The 27067-nt window shown below is 40.2% G+C and overlaps 1 protein-coding gene across 2 annotated transcripts in view; it reads left to right on the forward strand.

The window, feature by feature from the left end:
- Positions 1-2989: 2989 nt before the first annotated feature.
- Positions 2990-27067, forward strand: part of PPP2R2A (protein phosphatase 2 regulatory subunit Balpha) — an 85093-nt gene continuing 61015 nt past the window's right edge. For both annotated transcript variants that reach the window (XM_060102586.1, XM_060102587.1), the window contains exons 1-2: positions 2990-3299; positions 5149-5223. In XM_060102586.1, the coding sequence (XP_059958569.1) occupies positions 3293-3299; positions 5149-5223 (82 nt within the window). In that variant the 5' untranslated portion in view covers positions 2990-3292. The remainder of the gene's footprint in view (positions 3300-5148; positions 5224-27067) is intronic.

The following is a 27067-nucleotide window of genomic DNA, read 5'->3' on the forward strand; positions in this document are numbered from 1 at the left end:
AGTTCCCCGACCCGGGATCAAACCCACGTCCCCTGTGTTGGAAGGTGGATTCTTAACCACTGCGCCACCAGGGAGGTCCCTTGTTTGAAATGTTTATTGGACATCTGTAGAAATGTCACGTAGGCAAGTAGAGGTGTGTGTCTGCAGTTCCAAGGCAAGAACAGAGCTGGAGGTCTAGATTTGGCAGTCACTGGTAAATACATGGTATTTACACCTGTAAATATCTGTAAATACTGAATGAAGTTGCCCAGAAGAGTGTGAAATTAGAGAAGACCCAGAGAGACAGGACATTTAGAGGGTGTTCTGAGAGGAGGAGCCAGCAAGGGAAGCTGAAAGGGGTGCATAGAAAGTTTGGGGGGAACTAATAATGTGTCAAGAAAAACAAGGGTCTCATTAAGCATGGGGTGATCAGCAGCTTCAAATGCTTTGGGGAAGGAGAGAAAGAGAAAACCAAAGAAGTGACCATTGCATTTGGTAACTTGAAGACCGTTAATGACCTTGCCAGAAACTGTTTCTGTGAAGCAGCAGGGACAGAGCTATAGTGCAGAGGATGGAAGATAGAATGTAAGATAAGGGCAGGGAGATGAACAAGAGCAACTCTTGTCATTGGGCTAATGGGTCTTCTGGCCTCTCTTCCTAAGTGCCATTCAAAGGAAAGGGAGGGAGTTTGTGGTCCACTGAAAAGACTGCCCAGGGTCAAAAAGTGCCAGGTCACTCATACCAGGGCTCCAGAGGGCACTGATCCTTGCGTATTAGGCTCATCTCAGCTTCCACAGACATGTAGTACTTTCAAGACTCTATGTATTGTTCTTAGAACAGCACACGGCACATAGTCAGTGCTATATGAACTTCTGTTAAAATTATCCCAGTTTCTAGGCAGGCTCTTTGGTGCCTAAGAAGAACAAATCATTTATGTAGACCAAATCATTTTTCAGGAAGTGTGAAGACACAAATCTTAACACATGGCAAAAAAATGAAGCATAAAAAAGAAAAATGACTTGTGTATAGGGGTGCCAGTCCTCTAGTTTAATGATCTATTCTCTCTTTTCTGGTTAAGGTTTTTTAGAGAGTATAGGATTGAGTTATCGAACAAGGGCAGAGAACATGAAAAGGAAAACAAAGAGTAAAGGCATATCCAGAGAAATACATTTACGAAATCAACCAAAATAGAAGTCAGTACAGCACACACTGCATTAAAGTTTTGTATCTTTCAGGTAGCTGAAAGATGACAGATACAGGGTGGATTTTTAGTTTTGGTTTGTTCATTGGTTACATGAAAAATATTAATGTAGAAACGGAGGAAGAATAATACAGCGGTGTAGCTGTTCCACTGTGGAGGAATTTTGAAACCAAACTGCTCCACAGATCAAGAATAAGGCAGAGGGGGCTTCCCTGGTGGTGCAGTGGTTGAGAGTCTGCCTGCCGATGCAGGGGACACTGGTTCGTGCCCCGGTCCGGGAAGATCCCACATGCTATGGAGCGGCTGGGCCCGTGAGCCATGGCCGCTGAGCCTGAGCGTCCGGAGCCTGTGCTCTGCAACGGGAGAGGCCACAACAGTGAGAGGCCTGTGTACCGCAAAAAAAAAAAAAAAAAAAAAAAAAAAAAAAAGAATAAGGCAGAGGGCTTCCCTAGTGGCGCAGTGGTTGAGAGTCCGCCTGCCGATGCCAGGGACACGGGTTCGTGCCCCGGTCCGGGAAGATCCCACATGCCGTGGAGCGGCTAGGCCCGTGAGCCATGGCCGCTGAGCCTGCGCGTCCGGAGCCTGTGCTCCGCAACGGGAGAGGCCACAAGTGAGAGGCCCGCGTACCGGAGAAAAAAAAAAAGAGAGAGAATAAGGCAGAAAGTGGAGATAATGGAGAGGAAGTATATAAATAATCATAAACTTCTCCTTGGTCTCTGAATGCCTTATCACCCCTTTCTGCCTGAAGGTTAAATCCTGGATGTTTTCACAGTTTTCATGTGGAAATTGTGGTTCTCTATCTTACAGGAATATTGTGGAGATTAAGTGAGATATGTAAAGTGTACAGTATATAGTGACTGCATCTTTAGTGCGTCTTTGAAAGAAGTACACACCCCCTCTTGACTGATGACTGGTGTTTCCAGTTTATTTTTTTCCTTATACCCTTTAACTCCACTGAAGATGCTTTCAGTACAAATCTAATAATAACTGCAGCTAACGTTTATCATGTACTCAAATTAAGTCATTTAATCTTCGAAACAATCTATAAGGTAGGATAGTTACCCTCATCTCGTGCGTGGAGTCAGCATTTGACATCCTGGCTTCAGAGCCCATCTTAACTACTATTTCTACACTTTTGGCCGGACAGACCTGGGCCACCCTTTCGGGCATATTCTGCTGCTAGCAAACTGAGTTTTCTTTTTTGAAACCACTCTTAACTGCCTTCCTTTGCCAAGGGCTCTCGCCTCAGTTCCAGGGCCCATGAGAAGGTAACTTAATTCACCCAGATGGCACCAGCCCAGCTACGTTCTCCTCAGATCCGCGAACTTTCACCTTGCCTGAGCAACGAGTCAGCGCTACCGTCCCTGTATTTCACTGGCCGGGGGGCTGCCCCACAGTGTCATTATTTTAAGTAGCAATACAGTACGGGTATTCTCTGCAAAGACACAGGACCCCACCAATCTCTACGAGCGACCACGTTAACTGGACCACTGAGCCGGCCCCAGAGTCCATGCACTGGTGCGACGGTGTGGGCACCGATGTGCCGCAGGACCTCGGACTGGGACCGGCAGGGCGGGCAGAGGGGGAACCGCCTGAGACTGGGAGCGCGCGGGCCAGGCCGGAGGGGACGCAGCAGGCGGGGCGAGGCGGGAACGGGCGGGGCGAGGCGGGAAGGGGCGGGGCCAGGAGCCCGCCGGGCCGCTCCCCCGCCCCTCCCCCTCCGCTCCCCGCTCCAGCCCTCGCCCCGCCCCGCCCCTCCGGCCCAGGCCTGCGGCTCCGCCCTCCTGGTGACGTCACTGTCCAGGCCAGCCGGCGCCATTTTGAAAGTGGAGTCGCCTGCCCTGCCGCTGCCGCCGCCGCCGTCGCTGTCGTAGCCGCCGCCGCCGCCGCTGGAGAAAAAGCAAGAGTGGGGAAGACCAAGAGTGAAATCCACCATCGCGCCGGCTGGTTTGCCAGCCCCTCCTTCCTTCTCCCCCGACCCCCGCCCCCTCCCCCCACAGGTGCCATCCGCCGCCATCCGCCCTCTCTACCCCCCCATCCCCAGGTGAGGGGGGTGAGTTCAGGAAGCGGAGACCCCGAGGAACCCAGCAGGGTCACCATTTGCAGCGCAACATGGCAGGTAAAGGAGAAATCACCCTCTCCACTGACAAGGCACTGCTTCCTTCCTCCTCCCTCCATCACCCCCTAGCGACTGCTTGCGCCTCTCGGAGAGCCACGGGGCACCCCTGGGATTTCGGGGAATTGGTGAAGTGGGCTGGGGTGGGGGTGGGGCGGGTTCTGGAGAGGCGAGTGGTCGCTGTGGTATCGAAATGGCTTTGAACAGGAGGGCTGGAGCCTGGGCATGGGTGGGGGTGGGGTGTGTGCCGGCGAGCCGAGGGGTAAGGCGTGGGTGGGGCGGGGTAGGGGCGAGTGCCGATTCGTCCCTGCGCTTGGGAGCCCGGTGGAACCTCCGCCCCCGCCCCCCCCCAGGGGGCTTTTCTGCGGCTCTTCCTTTAATTCCTGTGTTTCTCCCTGCTGCAAGCCTTTTTGGGTGTTCCTACAAATAAATATATTTTGCACTGAGAAGGAAGAGTGCTTTATAAGTTAAAATACAATGGGGACATAACGTGTATTTCTTTCCACTGTGGGTACGTATATTTTGGAGACTGTAAGCCTGAATTTTTTTTTTTTGTCTGGAACCATCTCCCTTTCGTTTTTTTTTACCCTTTAGGTCCAAAGAGTGCAAGGCCTCTAATACAGCGAGTTGCGTGAAAAATGTAATTTAAACTTTCCGTTTTGCATGTTAGCTTTTGTGCAGATGTCCTTTTCCCAAAAGGGTTTCATGGAGTTAGTTAAAATAGTTGTGGAGCTCAGAGATATAAATAGCCAAGAGGAGAGAGATTTAGGTAAAAGCTTGGGGCGGAGGGGGAGAGATGCAGAGAGAAAACCAGGTTGGAATATTTAGCAAGGAATGGAGGTGAAGGAAGAGAAAGGTAATTGCTTCGAGGATTATTTTTGTACATTTTGGTGTTGCTGAATATCTTCCTTCCTCTGGTAGAATCAGTCCTAGATCTAGATTCAGTTTCTTTCTCCATAGATCCAGGACGTTACCCCCTCCCTGCTTGGCAGTGAAATGGAAACATTCAGGGACTAAACCAGTTTTCCGTGCTTTTATCAATATTTAGATAGATAATCAAACCTGTAAAAAAGTTAACATATTGGATTGACTTAGGGTTTGCTATGCATAAGTTGCTTTTTGGCCTTGTTGAATGATTAAGTGAAATTAAAATTGTTCTGCCCAAGATGATGACAAATGAGCGAAATTAATTCTTTGCCAGGCCCTTTGGATTCTGACGGGTTAGGTGAAGGGAGGCAAACCAAGCTTCCTTTTGGCAATCTCTTCACCAGCATTCAATTCAGTTTCTTTTCCTCTCTGGAGCCAGTGATTTGCTGGTAATGAACTGCAAAGAAATGGGTGGTGAGATTGTGTTTGCTGTCTGTACGCTGTGGTGATAGGGGTCATATGAATCATCGCTTCTCACTCGGGCAGTGATGTTCCTGAAGTTTTCTCTTCGTTCCGTGTTTTATGGTAGCTTAACCTTATTAACTCTCCTGCAGCCTTTTGTAGCCTTAAAGGAAAACTCTTTAACTTTCGGTATTTACTTTTCTCTGGTAGGTCTTGCTTGAAGTAAGGCTTTTACTGTGTCTGAGGGGAAGGGAAAATGGAAGGGAACTTTTGAACTGATGTACAATGGTAACGATAGTACATGGCCTTTAAATATTTCAGACCTGGAATCTCTCTCTCTTTTTTAATGCAATACCAACTATTGGGGACTAACCTTTTTCCAGATTAGTGCTGTGGGGTGGTGGTTGTATGTGTGGGCAGTACCAGGCTGTTAGTATCATGCCAACTATGGATGCCATCTCTGTGTTTATGAGAGTAAACATGAGTAAGACTCAGTTTTAATTGGTATGTTTTCTTTTTCCAGGAGCTGGAGGAGGGAATGATATTCAGTGGTGTTTTTCTCAGGTGAAAGGAGCAGTAGATGATGATGTAGCAGAAGGTAAGAAAGCATTTAATAATGCAGAATTTGGATATAGAACCTTTACAAAATCTCTGTTGCTGAAGGATTTCCTTTCAGCTGAGTCTGTTCTAGTTTAAGGACGTTTTATGTTTGTTGTCCAAGCAGGGAAAGAACAGTTTTAAAAGTCATCTTTCTGGAACATAATCTTAAATTTTTTATTACTTATGCCGTGTTTTATTATTATTTTTTTCCTGAATAAAGTGAGGAGCACTAGATGATGATATATATAAAACCGTCACAAGAAAAGTCTAAGGTCCATGCGGTAAAGGTGTCCTTGCTGTGTAAATTTCACGTACAAATAAATGGTGATGCATTTTCATGGTTGTACACTGTTTTTAGATAATTTAGTTGAAATAGGTGCCATCAGTGTTTAGCTCAGAAATATTCTTGATAGCATCTTCCATTTTTGAGGGGAGATTTTTAGTTTTTCTGCACTTGCCTATTATGAGCGTGTGGTGTTGATTGGCATATTCTGTGAAGAAATGCTGGCTCAAATGTTGCATTTAATTGTCTTGTAAAGATTAACTTAGGTGGATAAGAAAATAACGGTGTTATAGATATATAGCATGTCTTCTGGAGAGCTTATTGTTGTGTATTTTGAAGCTGGATTTGATCAGTGGAAGGGCTTTAGTTTTTTTCCCCAGATTTGTTTATTAGTGTATTTCAAAATTCTAAAGTTTTGAAACTTTAGGATTTTGCATTCATTTGAGATGGTCTTAGATGGAGGAAGTCTTGAGATGGAGGAGACATTATATTCTATAAAGTAGTTTTATTATTTCATTGTTCAGAAATATTAAAGTTTGAATTTTAATAGTATTGTGTGTTTGAATTACCGTAGGAATTTTCTAATACTCAGATAAATTAAAATATGTACTTTTAATTTTCAAAAATTTGTCTAGTGAAAATTTATAAATTATCTGTCTCTGGATTGTGTTGTCCTCATAATAAGATCCTATTTCTGACTTACTGTCAGTGTACTGTTTGTTTTGAGGGTTTTTCCAGGTGACGGTAGGATGATGGCCTTGTGTTGAGCCAGTTGAATGCTTGGATTTGCTTGTGTCAATGTTATTCGTTTTTGTTTTTTTTTTTTAATTTTTAAATTTATTTACATTTTAACATTTTTGGCTGCGTTGGGTCTTCGTTACGCATGGGTTTTCTTTAGTTGCGGCGAGTGGGGGCTACTCTTTGTTGCGGTGCGCGGACTTCTCATTGCGGTGGCTTCTCTTGTTGTGGAGCACGGGCTCTAGGCACGCGGGCTTCAGTAGTTGTGGCATGTGGGCTCAGTAGTTGTGGCTCGCAGGCTCTAGGGCGCATGCTCAGTAGTTGTGGCGCACGGGCTTAGTTGCACCGCGGCATGTGGGGTCTTGCCGGACCAGGTCTCGAACCCGTGTCTCCTGCATCGGCAGGCAGACTCTCAACCACTGCGCCACCAGGGAAGTCCTCGATGTCATTCTTAATTAAGTACCTGATCAGTTTTCTGAGTTGTGTGGGGAGCCACCTGGCATACACTGTACTTCTGATACAGAGCGCCCTCACATTTCTTTCTATTGAATCCTCATCTGTCTTTCAGATGAGAAACTGGAAGCTTAAAGAAGTTAAGAGACTCACTGATGGTCATACAAATAGTGTAAATCAGGGTCTTCCGATGAAGCCTGTGGTGTTTGGCTTGTTCAGAGAAATAAATCCTAAGTTCCAGGGAGGAGTCATGTGTTCCTCATTTTGTAATTCCATTACCTATTGAACAGCAGGCACTCAGATATTGGATCATTAGTTCTGTGCTGTTGTGTAATACTCGCCAAGTTATGAAAGTGCTGTATACTTGAAACACATTCCTTTGTTGATGCCCATTTATTCCCTTTATCAAAGATCTTCTAGGGGCCTCCTAAATGCTGAGCACTAGGGCTCCAAGGTGTCTAGAATACAAACCCTGCACGTAGTTCACTGTTAAACAGGCAAAGACCACATGCATTTGATTTAATCAGAAGAAATTGATGATTCCAAACTTAACTGAACCAAATGATAGTTTGTGACATGTATGATGGATCAGTGGTAATTTTCTTCTGCTAATACTTAGTAACTGCATTTTGCAACTGATTCATTAAATAATTTTCATCTGTGGTTGTTAAATATTAATTTTAACATACAGTGCATTCCTAGTATCTTATGCTGAAGCTTGGTATGTATATTTTAATAGAAATATGATTTATTCTAGTACCTATGTCTATACAAATGCAGTAAGTATAAAAAGCACCCAATTTTCAAATTATGCAGCTTTAATTTGGGTTTTTTGCATACTGTAGTTTGCACATCATAGTCTATTATGTTTATTTTACTAAGAGAAGGTTTACTTTTCTGAAATAAAGTAAGAGTAATACATTTCCCCCTTGGTTTAGATTATAGTCTCTAAATGGGTTACATCTGGCTCAACCTTTAGTTTAGCTTGCCTGTTTTCTGTTAACAGTACATCCGAAGTTCTTTTCCATCAAAGGCACCAAATTGTCTTTCCCCTCCTACATGTATTCAGCTGTCATGGCATACTCTTTTTACTCCTGTAATGCTTTAATCTTCTTTCCATACCCACTTTTACCTTGGTTAAGGTTCTCAGTATCTCTCATCAGGATTACTCTAACTTCCTAAATGATTCCCTGCTTCTTGTCATGTTTTGCTTCTAAGTTAATCTTAAATGCCATCCCAGTTTTATTTTCCTCAGAAATCTTTAGTGGTCACTGTATCCACAGGCTTATGAATTATATTCAGATATTTTAGTCTAGAATGTGAGACTTCTCACTGGTATGGCCCCTACTTCTCTAAGTTTATTTGCTAGTGTGGTTTACGATCCAGCTAAATGGATACTGTTCTTCAAACAAGTCCTGTACACTCTTACCTTGGGGACTTCGTGGTTTTTTTTGTTTTTGTTTTTGTTTTGCTGTTCCTACCTTGGAATGCCTGATACTCCTGCCACAGTTCTCTTGTCAGAATCATATTTATCCTTCAGGTCATGCCTGTAACCCTTTTACTCACCTCCCTTTTTCGGGAGTACTTTAAGAATCTTCCTTCGTAGCATTTTGTATTTATAATATTAGTACCCCAAACCTCTACTGTTGTACCGTGAGCTGTATGTGGGACATTCTGTATATAAACTGCTATGCTTAAAAGAAAGCCTGGAACACAGTAGGTGTCCAGTATTTATTGAATGGAGGAAGAAAATTTACTATAATGAGGTTATGAAGGGGGTCAAGTATGGGTGAAAGGTGGCGTGACTGAGACATACTTTTGGCAATCGTGAATTTATTTACTTGGCAGCTTTGTAAGTGGACTGATGGTATATAGCCGTGTAGTAGAAAGAAGCGAGGAGACCTTGGGTTTCTATCCTAGTGACAGACTAGTGTATGTCACTTTGGGTAAGTACTCTTCTGAGTTCCAGTATGCTTAGCCTTAAGAAAACAGAACTGGATTAGCTGATTTCGGTTGTTCTTGTACTCTTAATCTTGTTAACTCTCAAAGATGTCTTAGAAAAGAGACAGCCCCACATTATTATTACTGGTAAGTTAAATTGTTTGAGATGTTAGACTCTCTGGGGGCCTTAATTTAAAAATAAGACAGTGGACTTAGTTACTCAAGGCTCAGAATTTTTCCTTAAATAACATTACAGAACTAGGACAGAATTTTGACATTTGATCAGATACTCTCATTGTCTTTTGGCCCATGTAAACCCTACAGGACAGTTATAGCCTGTGTTGGGGTACTTATTCTACGCACACGGCTCTTCAGGCACTTTTAAGTAGTTTACCTTTAATATAGCTAATTGTTTGGGAGAAGGATGAGGCACTAAAATCATTCTCATGTAGTTTTTATTTTAACCTTCATAGTAACAGTAATAACATTTTATCACATCCTGCACTTTTAGTTTTTCCTTTATTGATAGCTATTCTCCCATGAGAAGGTAGGTCAGAGCACAAAGTCCATGGTGTGAATCCTGCCCAGTCACCTACTAGCTGTATGGTCTTGGGCGGGTTAACTCAACCTCTTCGTGCCCGTTTTCCCGTCTGTAAAATGAGGATGGCAGTAAAACTGGTCTTCGGATGTTGTTTTGATGATTAAATGAGTTAATATTCCTAAAACAGAAACCCAGCACATAATAAGGGTTTAGCTATTGTTATTACTTGAATATTTATGATGAGTAAGGGAGAGCAGGAGAATGAGGAAACTGGGCAATTGTCTTTAAAGGCTACTAGCAGCTTCCCATCAGCCAAAGTGAGGAAAATGGTATGTATATGTTTTGTACATACTCTTTGATTCCACAGATATAAAGTTCAGAAACATTTAGAATTAAACCATAGATTTAGAGACACATATGAAGCTGGTAAAACTCTATAAAGAATAGCTACAAAGTAATTAACTGTAAAAGCCAGGGTAGTGGTTATCTTTAAGCAATGATAGGCAGTTGTGATTGCCAGGGGTTCTGGGAAGGCTCATGGGATGGCAAATTGACCTGGATGGTGGTTGTACAGATGTTTGTAATAACTGATTAACCTGAAGATTGTTGTTTTGATTTTGATTTTCTATATTTGTTAGACTTCACAATGAAAAAGGTTTTAAAAAAAATCCCATACTGTACTAAAGGATGAAAAATGGCAATCCCTTCCACACTCACTCCCTAATCCTCCTTAGCCCTTCTCCTAAAGGCAATTATGTTGAACCCTTCTTCTAGCTGTATTCACTTGGGCTTAATTACATTTTTTGTGAATAAAATTATACTTCTATTTCTTTCAATTTTAGACATTTTCAATTGACTTCCTTCCATGGTAGATGAAGATTAAGCTGTTTTTGACGTTTTTGTCCGTTTACCCCAGTGTTATATCACATGTTGTGGTTAAATTAGAAGTCAGTGCTAACATTGTTACGAGGATGCAGATGTTCCCTACTGAGCCGGTACTACACTGGAGTGTTGCTCATTTCTTGTGCATCCCTTCATTTTCCCTGAAGCTAATAATTGCCTGTTTTTTATTTTTTATTTTTTTTTATTTTTAAATTTTATTTATTTATTTATTTTTGGCTGTGTTGGGTCTTCGTTTCTGTGCGAGGACTTTCTCTAGTTGTGGCAAGTGGGGGCCACTCCTCATCGCGGTGCGCGGGCCTCTCACTATCGCGGCCTCCCCCGTTGCGGAGCACGGGCTCCAGACGCGCAGGCTCAGTAGTTGTGGCTCACGGGCCTAGCCGGTCCGCGGCATGCGGGATCTTCCCGGACCAGGGCATGAACCCGTGTCCCCTGCATTGGCAGGCAAACTCTCAACCACTGCGCCACCAGGGAAGCCCCGCCTGTTTTTTAATTTGCCTAGTTCTTTTCGATTTTTTAAAACACTTCATTATGGAGATTTTGAACATTACAGGAAGAAGATGGAAGAGTGTAATGAACTCCCATCACCCAACATCAGCATGTGGCCGGTGCTGTCCATTTACAACTTTCATGACTTGACTCCTTCCCGGTTCTGTGTTATTCACTAATAGAGATATTATTGGTTTTGTTTTTAAAATCTAGTTTCAACAAACTAGAAAACCAAGTTCATCATTTTAATGTGAAACAGTAAGGACTTTTTCCTCATGATTTTTTGCAGTAGCAATTCTGATAATTTGTTAATTTGTTCAAATCTTACTTGTGAAAATAAAATTATTAAAAATTCAAATACACGTGGATAATCTGAAGTGTGTAATTTTGGGTGAAAGATAAGGAAAAATTAACCAATATGGTTATTTTAATTATTTTAATGCAAATTTTCACCATTTAATATTAAGTATTAAATAATAAATTTTTATTTTCATTAATTAATGTAAGTATAATTTTCCTCATCTCCATATTTGACATTCTTAAACTTTCTTTCGTAGGATATTATTTTAGGGTATGATTTTATTACATGAAGTCAGTGAAACTTGGATCTAAATGTATTACATCTTTTCAACACTTCTTCCTGTTTATTTTTTGGACTTAGACTTGTGGACTGGTTCTTGGGAAAAAAAACTTTCATTGGGAGAGTCTAAATACTCCCTGAATAAGGACATAAATAAAATTTGAGAAGCAAATAATCTTTGGGGTATCACACAAAATTTGAGGGTTTTAAATCCATTCAGTATGTTTTATGCTACAATATAAATAGATTTTAAGATCATTTGTGTTCTGTGTTTCTTAGAGTAGTATGCATGTTAGATTTAAGCACTAGGGTCAATTAGTAGAAGAAAATAGTAGAACCCCATTTTTAGCAAATTTCAGAACATTGGCACATCAGCTGTATTACAAAACGTAATGACTCACAGCAAAGGTATTAGTTAACATTCTTACCTTGTTTCGCATGTCACACTTCTTTCTCTCAGCACTAGCATTACTGCTGACAGAAGTCTGGTACTAATGCAGTACCATCACTTAAAGTAGTGTAACTTCGCCCATTAAATAACATGAATGATCATATTTATCTAGTATTAGGCAGTATCCTTGTTTTCTTTTAAGATGCTAAAATTTTTTTCTTACCCCTTTATTGGTAAAAAAAAAAAAAAAATACAAGTGATAATGGCATTTTGTCTCAGGTTACTAAAATAAACCAAAAATTACACTTAGGCATTTTTTAGTACTCTCTTATAGTGAACTATATTTTAAAATTTTTGAAAATTGTGGAATAAGCAGAATGATGAGAGACTGAAGCAAAGAATTAATTTTATTAAATCAGTAAAAAGATTACCATATATTACATATTTATACATCTATATTTGCCTATTTGAGTTGCAGGAAGAAAGGTAAACTTTATTTTAAGCTTCTCATGCTGTTAAATCGGAAAATTAAAGGGTTGGAGATAGATGTTTTAGCTAATATTCTCAATTACAATCTCTTTTCCCTTCCTTCTCTTCGGTGATAATGGAAATTAAAATTGAGTAATCAAAGGTCTGCAAGTTGCTTCCTTAGTAGAAGGAAAGAGAAGTAAAGCCTGTTAATATATAAATTAGATTTCTCAATTATGTGCCAGGTACTGTTTTAGGTGCTTTATCGATATTAATTTATTAATCTTTGAAATAAATAGACGCTGTTGTTTTTCCATAGAGACAGGAAACTCGGCTAGGAAGGCTAGTTTACTAACTGTTTCCTTGAGCAGGTGGTAGAGCTGGGATTCTTACCTCAGATCTTTATATTTCCCTCATGTAATTTTATTTATTTAAAAACTTGAGCTGCTTCTTTTAGTTTAGGTGAAGGTGTGTGAGCTTGTTGGAATGTGACTTGTTTAGAGTTTATTTGTAATGCCAAGTAGATTATTGTTGTTTTGAAGTAATTAAATCCAATTTGGAGATTTACTGAATCTTTTGCTAATGGAATTCTTAAGCTAGGACATTCGATAAGGGATTTTTGAACCTTCTGATGTTGTATGTAAAGTTGTAATGTGTGTGTTTATACATAGGTGCATTTTTCTGGTCACAGGGTGTCTGTAACCACAGTCAAAATAGCGATCATTTATTCAGTTTTGATGTGTGGTCTGGCAACCCCTCAACTGTATCAGAAGGTCTCTGAAGTTGAAACTATTTTCATAATAATACTAAGATAATATTTGCCTTTTTCACTGTGTTGACATTTGCACCAATGGTACAAAAGCAAGGGTTGGTAAATCTGCTGGCATCTTAGCATGTATCAAGGCCTTGGCACCAAATGGTACCAGTAGTCATGGTAATCTTCATTGCCATGTACCAGCAGTTTTAAAATGCCTGTTTTATGTAATGTCTTTGATGAAACAGTAAAAATTAATTTTGTCAAGTCTCTGCTATTGAAAGTCTTGACTTTTTTTAAAATTAATTAATTAATTTTTTGCTGCGTTGGGTCTTCATTTCTTGTGCGTGGGCTTTCTCTAGTTGTGGCAAGCGAGGGCCACACTTCATCGCAGTGCACGGGCCTCTCACTATCGCGGCCTATCTTGTTGCGGAGCACAGGCTCCAGACGCGCAGGCTCAGTAGTTGTGGCTCACAGGTGTAGTTGCTCCGTGGCATGTGGGATCCTCCCAGACCAGGGCTCGAACCCGTGTCCCCTGCATTAGCAGACATATTCTCGACCACTGCGCCACCAGGGAAGCCCAAGTCTTGGCTCTTGAGTACATGTGTGGTGAGCATTCTGTGTGACAGAATGGGAAGTACACTTAAAGCATTGTTCTAGGCCAGACAGAGTACAGTGGTTGAAGGAAAAGTATGGGTGCAATTATTTGTTTCAAGCTGAAGTAGTTGCTCTTTTCATGGAACATTATTTTTACTAGAAAGAGCTACTGACAAACTACCTAGACTTGTATATTTGACAGACATTTTCTCAAATGAACGGTGAATCTGTTACCTCAATGGACAGTATTTGTTGCCCATGATAAAATCTGAGCTTTCAAGCAAAACTCAAAGTTTTGGAAAACGTGTATCTCCTGAGCTTGATAACTTCTGAATACTTACAGATATTTCAGATGAGATCAGTAGTAATATTAATGATTGTGATTTTTAATACTGTGTAATAAAATGTGTCAACATTTGGAAAATCTGCATAACTGAATGGCCAATGCTTGTGATGTTAAAAAGTTATGCATAAGTAAAAGTGCAAGATAGAGCATTGGATTCTAATATAACAGACAACTGATATGGTTTCAGACTCCATAAACCTTTAAGAAACTATCACGTGTTGAGTTTTGCTGTAGTATCAAAGAGACATCCGTAACTACCTGAAAAGCCTATTAAACTATTCCTCCCAGGACTTCCCTGGTGGTCCAGTGGTAAAGAATCTGCCTTACAATGCAGGGGACACAGGTTGATCCTTGGTCAGGGAACTAAGATCCCACATGCCTCGGGGCAACTAAGCCCTTGTGCCAGAACTACTGAGCTAACGAACCTCAGCTAAAGCCTGTGTGCTGCAAACTACAGAGCCCACGCGCCCTGGTGCCTGTGCGCCCCAACTAGAGAAGAGAAAACCCGCACGCCACAACTATAGAGAAGGCCGTGTGCTGCAACAGAAGATCCCGCATGCTGCAACTAAGCCCCGACACAGCCAAAAATAAATAAAATTAAATAAATAATAAATAAAGCTTAAAAAAATAAAAGTCAACATCTATTAAAAAAAGAAACTATACCTCCGTTACCAACTACATACCTAAGACTGGATTTCTTCATATATATTTAACCTACACAACATAGTGTAGTATGTTGAATGCAGAAGCAATTAAGAGAATCTCAGCATCTTCTGTTAAGTCAGATATTAAAAAGATTTGCAGCAATGTAAAACAATGCCGTTCTTCTCACTAATTTTTTTTTTTTTTTGCGGTACGCGGGCCTCTCACTGTTGTGGCTTCTCCCGTTGCGGAGAAGCACAGGCTCAGCGGCCATGACTCCGGGCCTAGCTGCTCCATGGCATGTGGGATCTTACCGGACCGGGGCACGAACCCGTGTCCCCTGCAAGGCAGGCGGACTCTCAACCACTGCGCCACCCAGGGGAGCCTTCTCACTAATTTTGGAGGGGGGGGCAGTAGTCTCTTTTTTTTCTTTTTATAACGTTTTTGTTAATGTGTAGGGCTTTTTATTACATTCTTGTTTTTTGGCTGCTTTGGGTCTTTGTTGCTGCACGTGGGCTTTTCTCTAGTTGCGGCGAGTGGGGGCTACTCTTCGTTGTGGTGCATGGGTTTCTCACTGCAGTGGCTTCTCTTTTTGCGGAGCACGGGCTCTAGGCATGCAGGCTTCAGTAGTTACGGCTCGCGGGCTCTGGGGCGCCCAGGCTTTAGTAGTTGTGAAGCACGGGCTTAGTTGCTCTGGGGCATGTGGGATCCTCCCGAACCAGGGATCAAACCCGTGTCCCCTGCATTGGCAGGCGGCTTCTCAACCACTGTGCCACCAGGGAAGTCCCTGCTTATTACATTTTTAAATAAGAAAGTATTTGAAAATTTAAAATATCTTTGGGGTCTTCAGATTTTAATAGTATAAGGAAATTCTGCCATCCAGAAATACCTCACAACTGTGGGCTTAGTCTGTTAATTTCATTGTTCTGTTGCTTTAAAAGAATCTCATGGGGGCTTCCCTGGTGGCGCAGTGGTTGGGAGTCCACCTGCCGATGCAGGGGACGTGGGTTCATGCCCCGGTCCGGGAAGATCCCGCATGCCTTGGAGCGGCTGGGCCCGTGAGCCATGGCCACTGAGCCTGCGCGTCCGGAACCTGTGCTCCGCAACGGGAGAGGCCACAACAGTGAGAGGCCCGCGTACTGCAAAAAAAAAAAAAAAAAAAAAAAGAACTGTAAGTGATCAGAAAGAATCATAAAGTGCTGCTTTTGTGCATGTGTATTTAAAGCTTTCCTATGACTTCAGATTGTTTCAGCCTACTTCCTCCCTTGCTGTTCTTTAGGTACCAAATTAAATCTGCCTTCAGTTTTTTAGGGCTTTTCCCACTATCTCTGCTGAGGTCCAGTTATCATTAATACTTAATGTAGGATTACTGAATTCCTTAAAGCCTAGTCTAGTGCCATTTCTGGGTTGGCTGCCTGGTCATTAGAAATGAGTTGGTGCCCTTGACATTGCGTTTTATTTTGAACCCGACATGTAGTGGTTTGATGTGTTATTTTTTTCTTGTAAGAAAGGCACAGAATTGGCATGGTAACTATTTTCAACTCTTAACCACTAAAGGGAGGAAAGGAGAAGGAACAGTGTTTTTCTTTAAATTCTACTTTAAAATGCAGCATAATTCTATATTTAAATAGTTGCTGAGTTTCCCATTTGAAGAATGCAGTATCAACTATTTATTGCTTAGTATTTTCAGGGTTTTTTTGTGGCTACTTTTCTACCATTTAAAAAAAATTGTCAAAGTATGTAGGACTTTTAAAACTAGCTTTACCAATTTTCCATCCATGTTTAAACATTTTAAAATAAACATTGAGTTTATTTTAAAAATAGCTAATTTTTTATTAATACGGACATTTTTAGTTAATGTTAGCTGTAGCTGATTAAAATGTCATCTAGATCTTTGCCTGTGGCATATGTGGAATTCCTGGCAATTCATTATTGAATGCTTCTGTGTGCCACTTTACCAAGGGTCAGGCTCTTGTAATTTTAGTTTCTATAGGTTGACTTTCTCTCTGAATGTTCAGATATCAACTGGAATTTTCTTTTCTGAAGTCCTTGAATGATCTCTTTCATCCAGTTCAAGGGGGTTCATGGACCAATGACCCTGTTTAAGAGCCTCTGCTTTAATCTAACAATTTGTCTATGATTATATGCCTATATGGTTAAGTTGGAGGAGTTAAGGATATTTTATATGGTAACGATAGTTTTTGGACTGTTAAAAGGGTATTCTTTCTTAGGAATCTTCTTAGTACTTACTGTTACTGATATAATATTAGAGGGATGAATCTTCTAAGATACTGGACCTGACAGCTTTAATGTATTCCCATCTTGATTTTTTTTTTAATTAAAAACTGTCTCTTTAACCATGGATAAAAATATTACACGATTGGATTTTTATCTAATTGCTTGTTTATACTTCATTCAGAAGGAATCTAAATTCTTCTTCAGTAGTCTGTATTAAGAGAGAAGCCGAAGTAGGTAAAAGGGTTTGGTGGGAACATTTTTTAAATTATTTGAAAATCTGGAACAATGTTACTTTTTAGAACTTGCCATTGTAGTTTCAGGTCAGCTGCCTATGAAAGTGGAAACAACCTTTTTGGTGTTTCCCCATGTCTTTTTTTTTTCTTTCCCAGTTTACCACAAGGTGAGAGTCTTGTGGGCCTGGAGTAGATGTGTTTTTAAGATAGCATAAGAGGAATCTTTAATATTTTCTGTTGGCTAATAGATTGGGAAGGCTGTATTTCAAGAAAACAAGCTGTTGTAGGCAATCAGTAACTCTTGTCAGATTCCTTATGTAGGGATGCAACGTTAAAAATGGTTATAAGAATTTGTAGTAGGGAAGGGATTGCTCGTAGTCTTCTTTTTTCCCCTTGACAAGAATTATTTTTTTCTAGCAGCAGAACCACATCTTTAAGTGATGTACTTTTTAGCTCCCTAATGTTTTTTTCATTGTAAAAAAACATAAAGTTTACCATGTTGACCTTTTTTTTTGGCGGTACGCGGGCCTCTCACTGCTGTGGCCTCTCCCGTTGCGGAGCACAGGCTCCGGACGCGCAGGCTCAGCGGCCATGGCTCACGGGCCCAGCCGCTCCGGGGCACGAACCCGCGTCCCCTGCATCGGCAGGCGGACTCTCAACCACTGCACCACCAGGGAGCCCCCATCTTGACCATTTTTATGTGTACAGTTCAGTAGTGCTAACTGTATTCACATTACTGTGAAACAGGTCTCCAGAACTTCGTCTTGCAAAACTGATACTGGACCCATTAAACAACAACTCTCCATTCTCTCCTCTGCCCTGGTATCCACCACTGTGCCTTCTGTTTCTGTGAATTTGACTACTTCAAATACCTCATACACGTGGAATCATACAGTATTTGCCTTTTTGTGACTGGCTTATTTCATATCCTCAGGGTTCATCCATGTTGTAGCGTGTGACAGGATTTCCTTCCTTTTTAAGGTTGATTTCATTTTATGTATATACCACATTTTGTTTTTCCATTCATCTTTTGACAGACACTTAGTTTGTTTCCACCTCTTAGCTATTGTGTACTTCCAGCCTTTTTATATATAGCTGGGGTTCTGTGGGGAGGAACATCCTATAAGTACTTTCTGTAAGTGATTGGAGGTGGACAGGAAGAACCCTAAGCAGAACATGAAAGTATCAGATTAGAGGATATTAAAGAATACAGATCGGTACTGCTGTGATACAAATCTGTTATCCCAGATTAACAGTTTGAGGACAAGAACTGGGTTACTTTATTTTGTAGGCTATTTCAGGATAAGATTAGGCAAAATCTAAATTTTTGACCAAAGTTTCACCTCATTTGCAGTTTCTGGTTAAAAATAGAAAATCCCATAGATTTTGTAAGTCACATTTCATTACTGTAAAACTAACAGTAAAGACAGTCAGTATGTTGTTTTGTGTATACTTTAATTAGGCTGAGTCTTCACCATAATAGGAAAATGTGATAACTGCATTGCATTTCTTTATAATGAAATTGTAGATAAGGAATGAACAAGGTTGCGTTTCTTAACAATAGCCTTTGAGGTAGACATTATTGTCATTTTGTACACAAGGGCACTGAAGCTCCAAGAAGTTGAGCAATGTTAATCTAAGACTATGAGTTAGTAAAACTGTTCTGTCTACTTTTTAGGTTCCCATGTTGCTTCTATGTGGTTCAGCTTTAAAAAAAATACTATTTGATTAAATCTAAATCTCGGGTTCTCATAGGGAATGGTGCTAAGGTGAGACCTTAGGTATTCATCTACAAGTCAACAAGTACTTGTTGAGTGCCCAATATTTTGGAGAATGTGAGAGAAATAGAAGACATGAATCCATCACTTTAGGTATATTAAGGAAGGTCAGTTTTATTACAATAAGCATTCTCCATTGTAGCCTTTGGTATTAACCAGTTCATGTCACCAGGAGATCCTTGACTAATCGTATGTAAAACTTTTATAGGTAATGCTGGGATATGAGTAGTAAATCATTTCCCCTTTTCCAAGTTGACTTGACTTTGCTTGATATTGAGATGGTGTTGTAGTACACATACTTGGTTGTTCAAAGAATCACATATATCTCGTCTTTTTTTTTTAATGAGATGTCTATATTTATGCTTTAGAGAAACTAGGAGTGTATAACATTAAGTAGTAGTGTTAATTCTGAGGTCTCATAACATGAGCATTTTCCACATTTTTGAAAGAGTTAACTGCAAATAAGCTGTTATCAGTTGGAGGGCCTTTATTCTGTGAAAGTAGATGACAGTTGTCATGGGTGTAGGTTGAAGGCATATGGAGATGTTTGTATATGTTATTTATAGCTATGATGGTAAGAAAATCCAATACCAACTAGAAAGAAAACCCCACTATAACTTTGAAGTGTTGTATTTTATTTATGTAACTGATGCCCGAGGCCTCATGGAAATAAAGTGAGAGCTAATTGAAGTTATTTGGAAGTTCCTTTACTGTTAGAATTATAGTCCTTTAAGTCGGGAATGCTCAGTTCTACTCTGGGAGCATTCTGTTATTAACACATACTTGTTAAGCATGTCTCAAGTCTTTTTAAGACATAAATATGTCTTTCAGTGTTTTCAGATGGTCATGAGTTGAATTTACTAATGAATATAAGTGGAGATTTCTCCAGGCAAATGTTTGTGGTAGTTTACAAGCCCTTTTGTCCCTTTCCTTTGTATCCTGTGTTTCAAAACCTTCATTTGAAATTTGGCAGTTCCTTAAAAAGTTAAACACCGATTTGCTGTGTAACCCAGCAATTCTACTCCTAGGTATATATCTAAGAGAATTGAAAACCTGTGTCCACAAAAACTTGAACACGAATGTTTACACAGCCACAGAAAAGAATGAAGTACTGATACATGCTGCAATGTGGATGAACTTTGAAAGCATGCTAAGTGAAGAAGCCAGTCACAGAATCCACATACTACATGATTCCATATATATGAAATGTCCAGAATAGGCAAATATATTGAGACAGAAAGTAAATTAGTGGTTGCTAGGGCTCGTGAAGGGTGGGAGTAAGGGGAGTGGCTGCCAACAGGTACAGCGTTTCTCTAAGGGGTGATGAAAATGTTCTGGAACTAGATAGGGGTGATGGTCACAAAATTCTGTGAATACAGTAAAAACTGCTGACTTGTACACTGAATTTGAAAAAATAATAATAGTAAATAAACTAAAAAATAAACAGGAGAGACAAGGTAAGATTCTGTTTCTTAAAAAAATTTCTAGAGCCAATTAAAAACTCCCATTTACAAAAGAAAAAACTTTTGTTTTGTAGTACTTCTCATATACAGACCACATCTACATCTGACTTTCTCCACTGTAGTAAGCAAATCTAGTTTGCATATCTTTTTTACAAACCAAACATAAGGCAATTATTTTTGTATTTTACTAACCAGAATTTAATATAAACACACACACACACAGACGTATACAATGGTAAAGACAAACAGTACAAGAGGTATACATAGAAAGCATGTCTCCCTCTTACCCCATTCTCCCAGGTTCTGTGTCCCCAGAGATACTGTCACAAATTTCTTATATGTTATTCCAGAAGTATTTCATATTTGCATGTTTTTAACTTAATGGAGCATGTTCATCATTTTAGATTTAAAAGTAGGAAAATATATTCCAGAAATCCATGATAGGAAAGGTCTGTAGGCCCCCTTAGCTACCAATTTCTTTTAACTGGTGATTTCTGTATCTTCAGCCTGAAGAGTTGCTGAGAAGGTTGTATATGTTTGGGATGTACATCTAGGTTTGCAATTAGTGTGCAATAAAGCTAAGTAAAATTTATAATTATTAATGTCTAAGATATCAAAGTCTTTAAAAATAACAGTTTGGGTTCATTGATACCTGGGGTCTGTGTCTTACCCCTTATTAAATTAGATCTTGAGCTTTCTGGAATTGAACCTTACTGTTCCTGGTAGAGTCTGAAGTGACCTGGTCTTTTTGGTGATTATTTAATTAAGATTATAGTAGATGTTATAGAGTAGGCTAGATCCCAAGGACCTAATTTTTTTTTCTACTGTGTCTTTCTGACTGTTCAATAAATACATAGGTCCCTTTGTTCACATATCCACCATCTCTAGTTCTCAGATGAATTTCTTGGGAATTTGGTTAACATTGTTTAAAATGCTAAAATGTCCTGATTTGTATACTGCTCAGTTGATAATACAGCTTTATCAAATTCTTGTTATGTGGTAATTTGCTAATGTTACAAATTTTTATTCTTTAAGGAAAAATAACTTTCAGAATATAAACATAAAATGTTGATATATTTTTTTAAAGTGCTCATTGGGCTTCCCTGGTGGTGCAGTGGTTGAGAGTCCGCCTGCCGATGCCGGGGACACGGGTTCGTGCCCCGGTCTGGGAAGATCCCACATGCCGCAGAGCGTCTAGGCCCGTGAGCCATGGCCGCTGAGCCTGCGCGTCCGGAGCCTGTGCTCCGCAACAGGAGAGGCCACAACAGTGAGAGGCCTGCGTACCACACACACACACACAAAAGTGCTCACAGGACTTAGCTGATTGCCTATTAGTGTAAGCACGTTGCATACATTATCTCATTAATCTCGGAGGATAGGTATTACCACTTTCATTTTATACATGAGAATATCAAGGATTAGATAAAGTAAATTGACCAGGGTCACACAGTTGGTAAGTGGGGGAGCCAGGGGATGAACCTTAGTTTCTTCTGACTTCAAAACCGTCATAAGTAAGTGAAAAAACTAAAACCACATATAATCTCACCATTTTTAAATAACATCTATTAACATTTTGGCATAGATCTTTCCAGTGTACAGTCCTTTTTCTGCTGTGAATGTATATTTTCAAAGCTGGCATTACACGTATAGTTTTGTATTATGCCTTCTTCCCAGTTAACATTTCAGAAGATAAATGGCTGTATGTTATTTAATTGGATGTCTGGTATATTTAATTTGGACATTTCATTTGTTTATGATTTTTGCTATTATAAATTATGATGAACATCCTTGTGAGAATTTTATCATTACTTTAGGGTATATTTCTAGCAGTAGAACGTAATAGTCAAAAGGTGTGATCTTTTTTTTAAGGCTAATGGTATGTATTACCAAATTGCCATAGAAAGGTGGTGTTGGGTTTCCCTTCCTCCACCGGTAAATGGGAGTGCCCATTTCCTGACCTGTTGACAATGTCTGGCACAATACTACCATTCAGAAAAATCTTTTCCACTTACTTGTTTGCGTGTGTTTAAGTGTGTAGATTCTGTCCCTGTCCTTTGTGTGTTGTTCTTTGGGGGTGCTTGTCTTTCTTATTCATATGTATTAGCACCACCTCCCCCCCCCCCCATCATATTATACCTGAGGGAGGTTGTATGGAAGCACAGAGAAGAAATAATTTGGGTCAAGAGTAGATGTGGAAAACTTTCTAAAAGAAGTGATTTTTGTTTGTTTGTTTTTGACAGGCAAAGGAAGGCCAAAGGGTAAAGAAACAAACATTTGAGAACTACAGTGTGTTTTCTTATCTGTAAATGGGGGTAATTAATAGACTTGCCTTGTTATTCAGAGGATTAAATGTATGTGCGTGCTTAGTTTTGACACATAATAAGTGCTCAGAAAATTTAGTAGGTGCAGTTATTTAGTTACGTAATGCTAGCAGATTAACAACAGAAGAATAAAAGCCTATATGAGCCCATAAATTTAAAAAAATCTAGTTGGTTTTGAGATTTGGGGCAGGTTACAGGCACTTTCAGTAAGTGTATGTTGCATTAATGAATACAACTGTAGTTTGGTTGGGTTAGGAATTTGGGAAATCCAAAGACAGAAGTGGGAAGATTAATTTCATCAGGATTGGGGTCAGGCTGGGGTTTGGCACTTTGCCTATTCATTTGACTAATTTAAAATTAATGTGTGGCAAAACAAACTCAAAATGGATTAAAGACCTAAATGTAAGACCAGATACTATAAAACTCTTAGAGGAAAACATAGGCAGAACACTCTATGACATACATCACAGCAAGATCCTTTTTGACCCACCTCCTAGAGAAATGGAAATAAAAACAAAAAGAAACAAATGGGACCTAATGAAACTTAAAAGCTTTTGCACAGCCAAGGAGACCATAAACAAGACCAAAAGACAACCCTCAGAATGGGAGAAAATATTTGCAAATGAAGCAACTGACAAAGGATTAATCTCCAAAATATACAAGCAGCTCATGCAGCTCAATATCAAGAAAACAAACAACCCAATCCAAAAATGGGCAGAAGACCTAAATAGACATTTCTCCAAAGAAGACATACAGATGGCCAACAAACACATGAAAAGATGCTCAACATCACTAATCATTAGAGAAATGCAAATCAAAACTACAATGAGGTATCACCACACACCTGTCAGAATGGCCGTCATCAAAAAATCTACAAACAGTAAATGCTGGAGAGGGTGTGGAGAAAAAGGAACCCTCTTGCACTGTTGGTGGGAATGTAAAGTGATACAGCCACTATGGAGAACAGTATGGAGTTTCCTCAAAAAAACTAAAAATAGAACTACCATGTGACCCAGCAGTCCCACTACTGGGCATATACCCTGAGAAAACCATAATTCAAAAAGAGTCATGTACCACAATGCTCATTGCAACACTATTTCCAATAGCCAGGACACGGAAGCAACCTAAGTGTCCATCGACAGATGAATGGATAAAGAAGATGTGGCCCATATATAGAAGGGAATATTACTCAGCCATAAAAAGAAGTGAAATTGAGTTAGCTTTAGTGAGGTGGATGGACCTAGAGTCTGTCATACAGAGTGAAGTAAGTCAGATATGCTAAGACATATATATGGAATCTTAAAAAAAAAAAAGCTTCTGAAGAACCTAGGGGCAGGACAGGAATAAAGATGCAGACGTGGAGAATGGACTTGAGGACACGGGGAGGGGGAAGGGTAAGCTGGGACAAAGTGAGAGAGTGGCATGGACATATATACACTACCAAATGTAAAATAGATAGCTAGTGGGAAGCAGCCGCATAGCACAGGGAGATCAGCTCGGTGCTTTGTGACCACCTAGAGGGGTGGGATAGGGAGGGTGGGAGGGAGATGCAAGAGGGAGGGGATATGGGGATATATGTATACATATAGCTGATTTACTGTTGTACAGCAGGAACTAACACAACAATGTAAAGCAATTATACTCCAATAAAGATGTTTTTTAAAAAAGTGGGGCAACAGAATTTCAAGCTTTTTTTTTTATTTTTAATTTTTTGCCTCATCTTCCCATTTTTCTCAAGTTCCTCCAGTGTTTTGTTCTTCCCTGTGATTGTATACTCAGCATCTTCTCTCAAGAATAATATAATTCGGGAGCGGGGGGGGGAACTTGGAACAGGCAGTAGAGCCCAAAGCATCCTTCACCATTAGCTTCATTTTCCCTGAGCAGGTAAGAGTGGAGTTTGGGACACCTGAAGGTGTGATCTCAGGAAAATCCCGTTACAGGTATTGACCCCTAATTGCTGAGGCTCTAAAAAAGCCCTATCGCGTACCCCCCGCCCCATGTAAGGCAACATTATAAGTACAGTCTTCTTTTATATTATAAGTATTTTCCCACTCTTCTTTCCTCCACTCCTCAGCTGTTTCTATGATGATCTGAATGCTTTACCAAACCTTGAGTAGGCTGTCGAGTATATGGATAGCTCATAAAAAAGGCGTCTGAAGAGAAAGCAAGTTTTATTGTACCAGTGAGCACCCTTTTTCTCTCCTCCATTCCTTATTCAGAGGTGTGCTGTTTTGTTGTCAGAGGGATGGTGTTAGCCCAGTACAGGTACTTCTCAAGCTTTATGTGCTTACGAATTTCCTGGGAATCTTGTTAAAATGGAGATTATGATTCTGCTTGTAGGTCTCGGGTGGAGCCTATGATTTTGCACTTCTAACCAGCTCCAATGACGGCCATGTTGTTGCTGCGGCTGCTCTGGTGGTCTGCGGTCCACACTTTGAGCGCCAAGGCAGTTTATAGCCTTTTTTAGGGGAAGGGGAACAGGTAGGGTAGTCTCTTAATTCTTTTACTCAGCATTTCTGACATACTGAATAGACCCATTGTGCTCTTCTCACATCAGTTAACAGTTGTTCAATAAATGAATAAACACCTCCTGGGAAGCTTTGTACTAGCTGTTAAAATAACAGCTTGCATCATAGTACACTACACTTTAGCCATCCCTAACTGTTAGGTTAAATCCATGTTTGCAAGTTCAGTTTAGCGCAGGCCAAGATCTTACTATACTTATGGGCTTGCTTTTGCTAATTTGCTTTTATAAGTAGATTGTCCCCCAGTGCTGTGAAAAGGATGATTTAAGAAGTGAAATCTTAACTCCTTAATTGGTTATTTCATAATCTCTAACACAGGTTTCAATAAGTATAAATGACTAACCTTTTAATTTTTATGTTTGTGATTCTTCTGTTTGTTTCATTAGCCTTGAGTTACCTTTTCAGTCTCCAATAAGGCCTTCTCCCTCCCCGGCCACCTAATCTTAGTTTTGTTTTAGGCTGATTTTCATTTTATCCATATAGCTCATGTACATAGTTTAACAAGTCATTAGTTTCAAAATGCTTTTGAGTTTTCTGTCCCTCCTCACCTATCCTCACCTTGACTCCGCTTCTTCAGACTCTTCTAGCAGTTTCTTCTGGTATTTGTTTTCCTAGTTCTAGGGAGTTTGCTCCTACGGCTCTTTATCAATTTTAGACATCCTCAGGTATAAATAGTAGCTACGAATTGAGCTCTATTCTGTCCCTCTTACTGCTCCTGCTCTGTTTCCTCAGGATGGTTGTACCATTATTATTGTTTAAACCAATGTTAGAGTGAGTTTAAACAGGCTGAATAATGCCTCCCTCCCCCTCCCAAAAGACGATACCCACTTTGTAACCCTGGGAATGAGTGAATATTATATGATGAAGGGATTTGAGATGTGATTAAATTAAGGATTTTTTGAGACAGGGAGGTTATTTGGGCTTATCCTCCTAGGCCCTAAATGTAATCACAAGGGTACTTGTAAGGAAAACAGGAGGAGATAAGAAGATCTAAGGAGGAAGTAGTATATGTGACACCAGAAGCAAGAGGTTGAAGTGAAGCAAGGAAAGGATTACAAGCCAAGGAATGCAGGTGGCCTCCAGAAGCTTAAAAAGGCAAGAAACCATATTCTTTCTTAGAGTCTCTAGAAGGAGATAGCCTAGCCAATACCTTTAGTCCAGTGAAACTGATTTTGGACTTCTGGCTTCCAGAACCGTAAGCAAATAAATTTTTGTGTGTTAAGCCACCAAATTTATGGTAATTTGTTACAGCAGTCATAGGAAACAAATACAAAAGTAGACATTATTATGTCCATATAAATACTGTTCACGCTGCCAGGTAATGAATTATGATTATTTCTGCTATAACATTGTTTTTTCTAGGAATAATAATTACCGTGTTTTTCCATTTGTTTTTGTTTTTTTGTTTTAATCTACCGTCACTGTTTCCTTTCTACACCTTTCAGTAGCCTTTCAATATAGTTTTCTACATGGTCTAAAGAATCAGGTAATCAATTATTTCCTCTCCCCTCGACCCCTGGAGTTCTCCATCATGCTGTTTCAGTCAGAAGTGATTTGCTTCATTTTCTGTGAATCTGTCACTGAATCACCCTCGAATCTTCTGACAGGAGACTAGCTCTCCTGACAGTGTTTTGAAGCACATTGTATGTTCTACCAGTTTCACTTTTGCCTTGAGCTCTGTCCCTCTGATACTCTGGGTGTTTTCTAAGTTTATTGCTTAGCCTTGGGATTTTCCTTTGTTCTTATCACGTTCACATCAACATCGTGGGAACTCCTTTTGCCTTTCCTGTGTTGGATCTCCTTGTTCCTGGATGCCATGTTTTTTTCTTTCTTGGTTTACTCCCTCATTTTAGTGGTGTACAGCATCTGGTATGTCATGAGAAAGATTTCATGGGTGGTAGTTTTTGAGATCTTACCTGCTTGGAAAAGATGTCTTTATTCTGCCTTCACACTTTTGGGTTTGGCTGGTTATTGGAAATCATTTTTCCTCAGAATTTGGAAGGCATTTCTTCTGTCTGCTACTGTCCAGTGTTGCATTTGAGAAGCCTGTTGCTATTCTGTAGCACACTATTCTTTTTTCCTCTCTGGACGATGTGCTATGGTGTGAGTCTTTTTCGTTAGTTGGGCCAATACTCGTTGGCCCCTTTAAACTTGCAGATTC

Source organism: Mesoplodon densirostris, chromosome 6 (genome assembly GCF_025265405.1).
Source record: "Mesoplodon densirostris isolate mMesDen1 chromosome 6, mMesDen1 primary haplotype, whole genome shotgun sequence".
In the NCBI taxonomy this organism is placed as follows: Eukaryota; Metazoa; Chordata; class Mammalia; order Artiodactyla; family Ziphiidae; genus Mesoplodon; species Mesoplodon densirostris.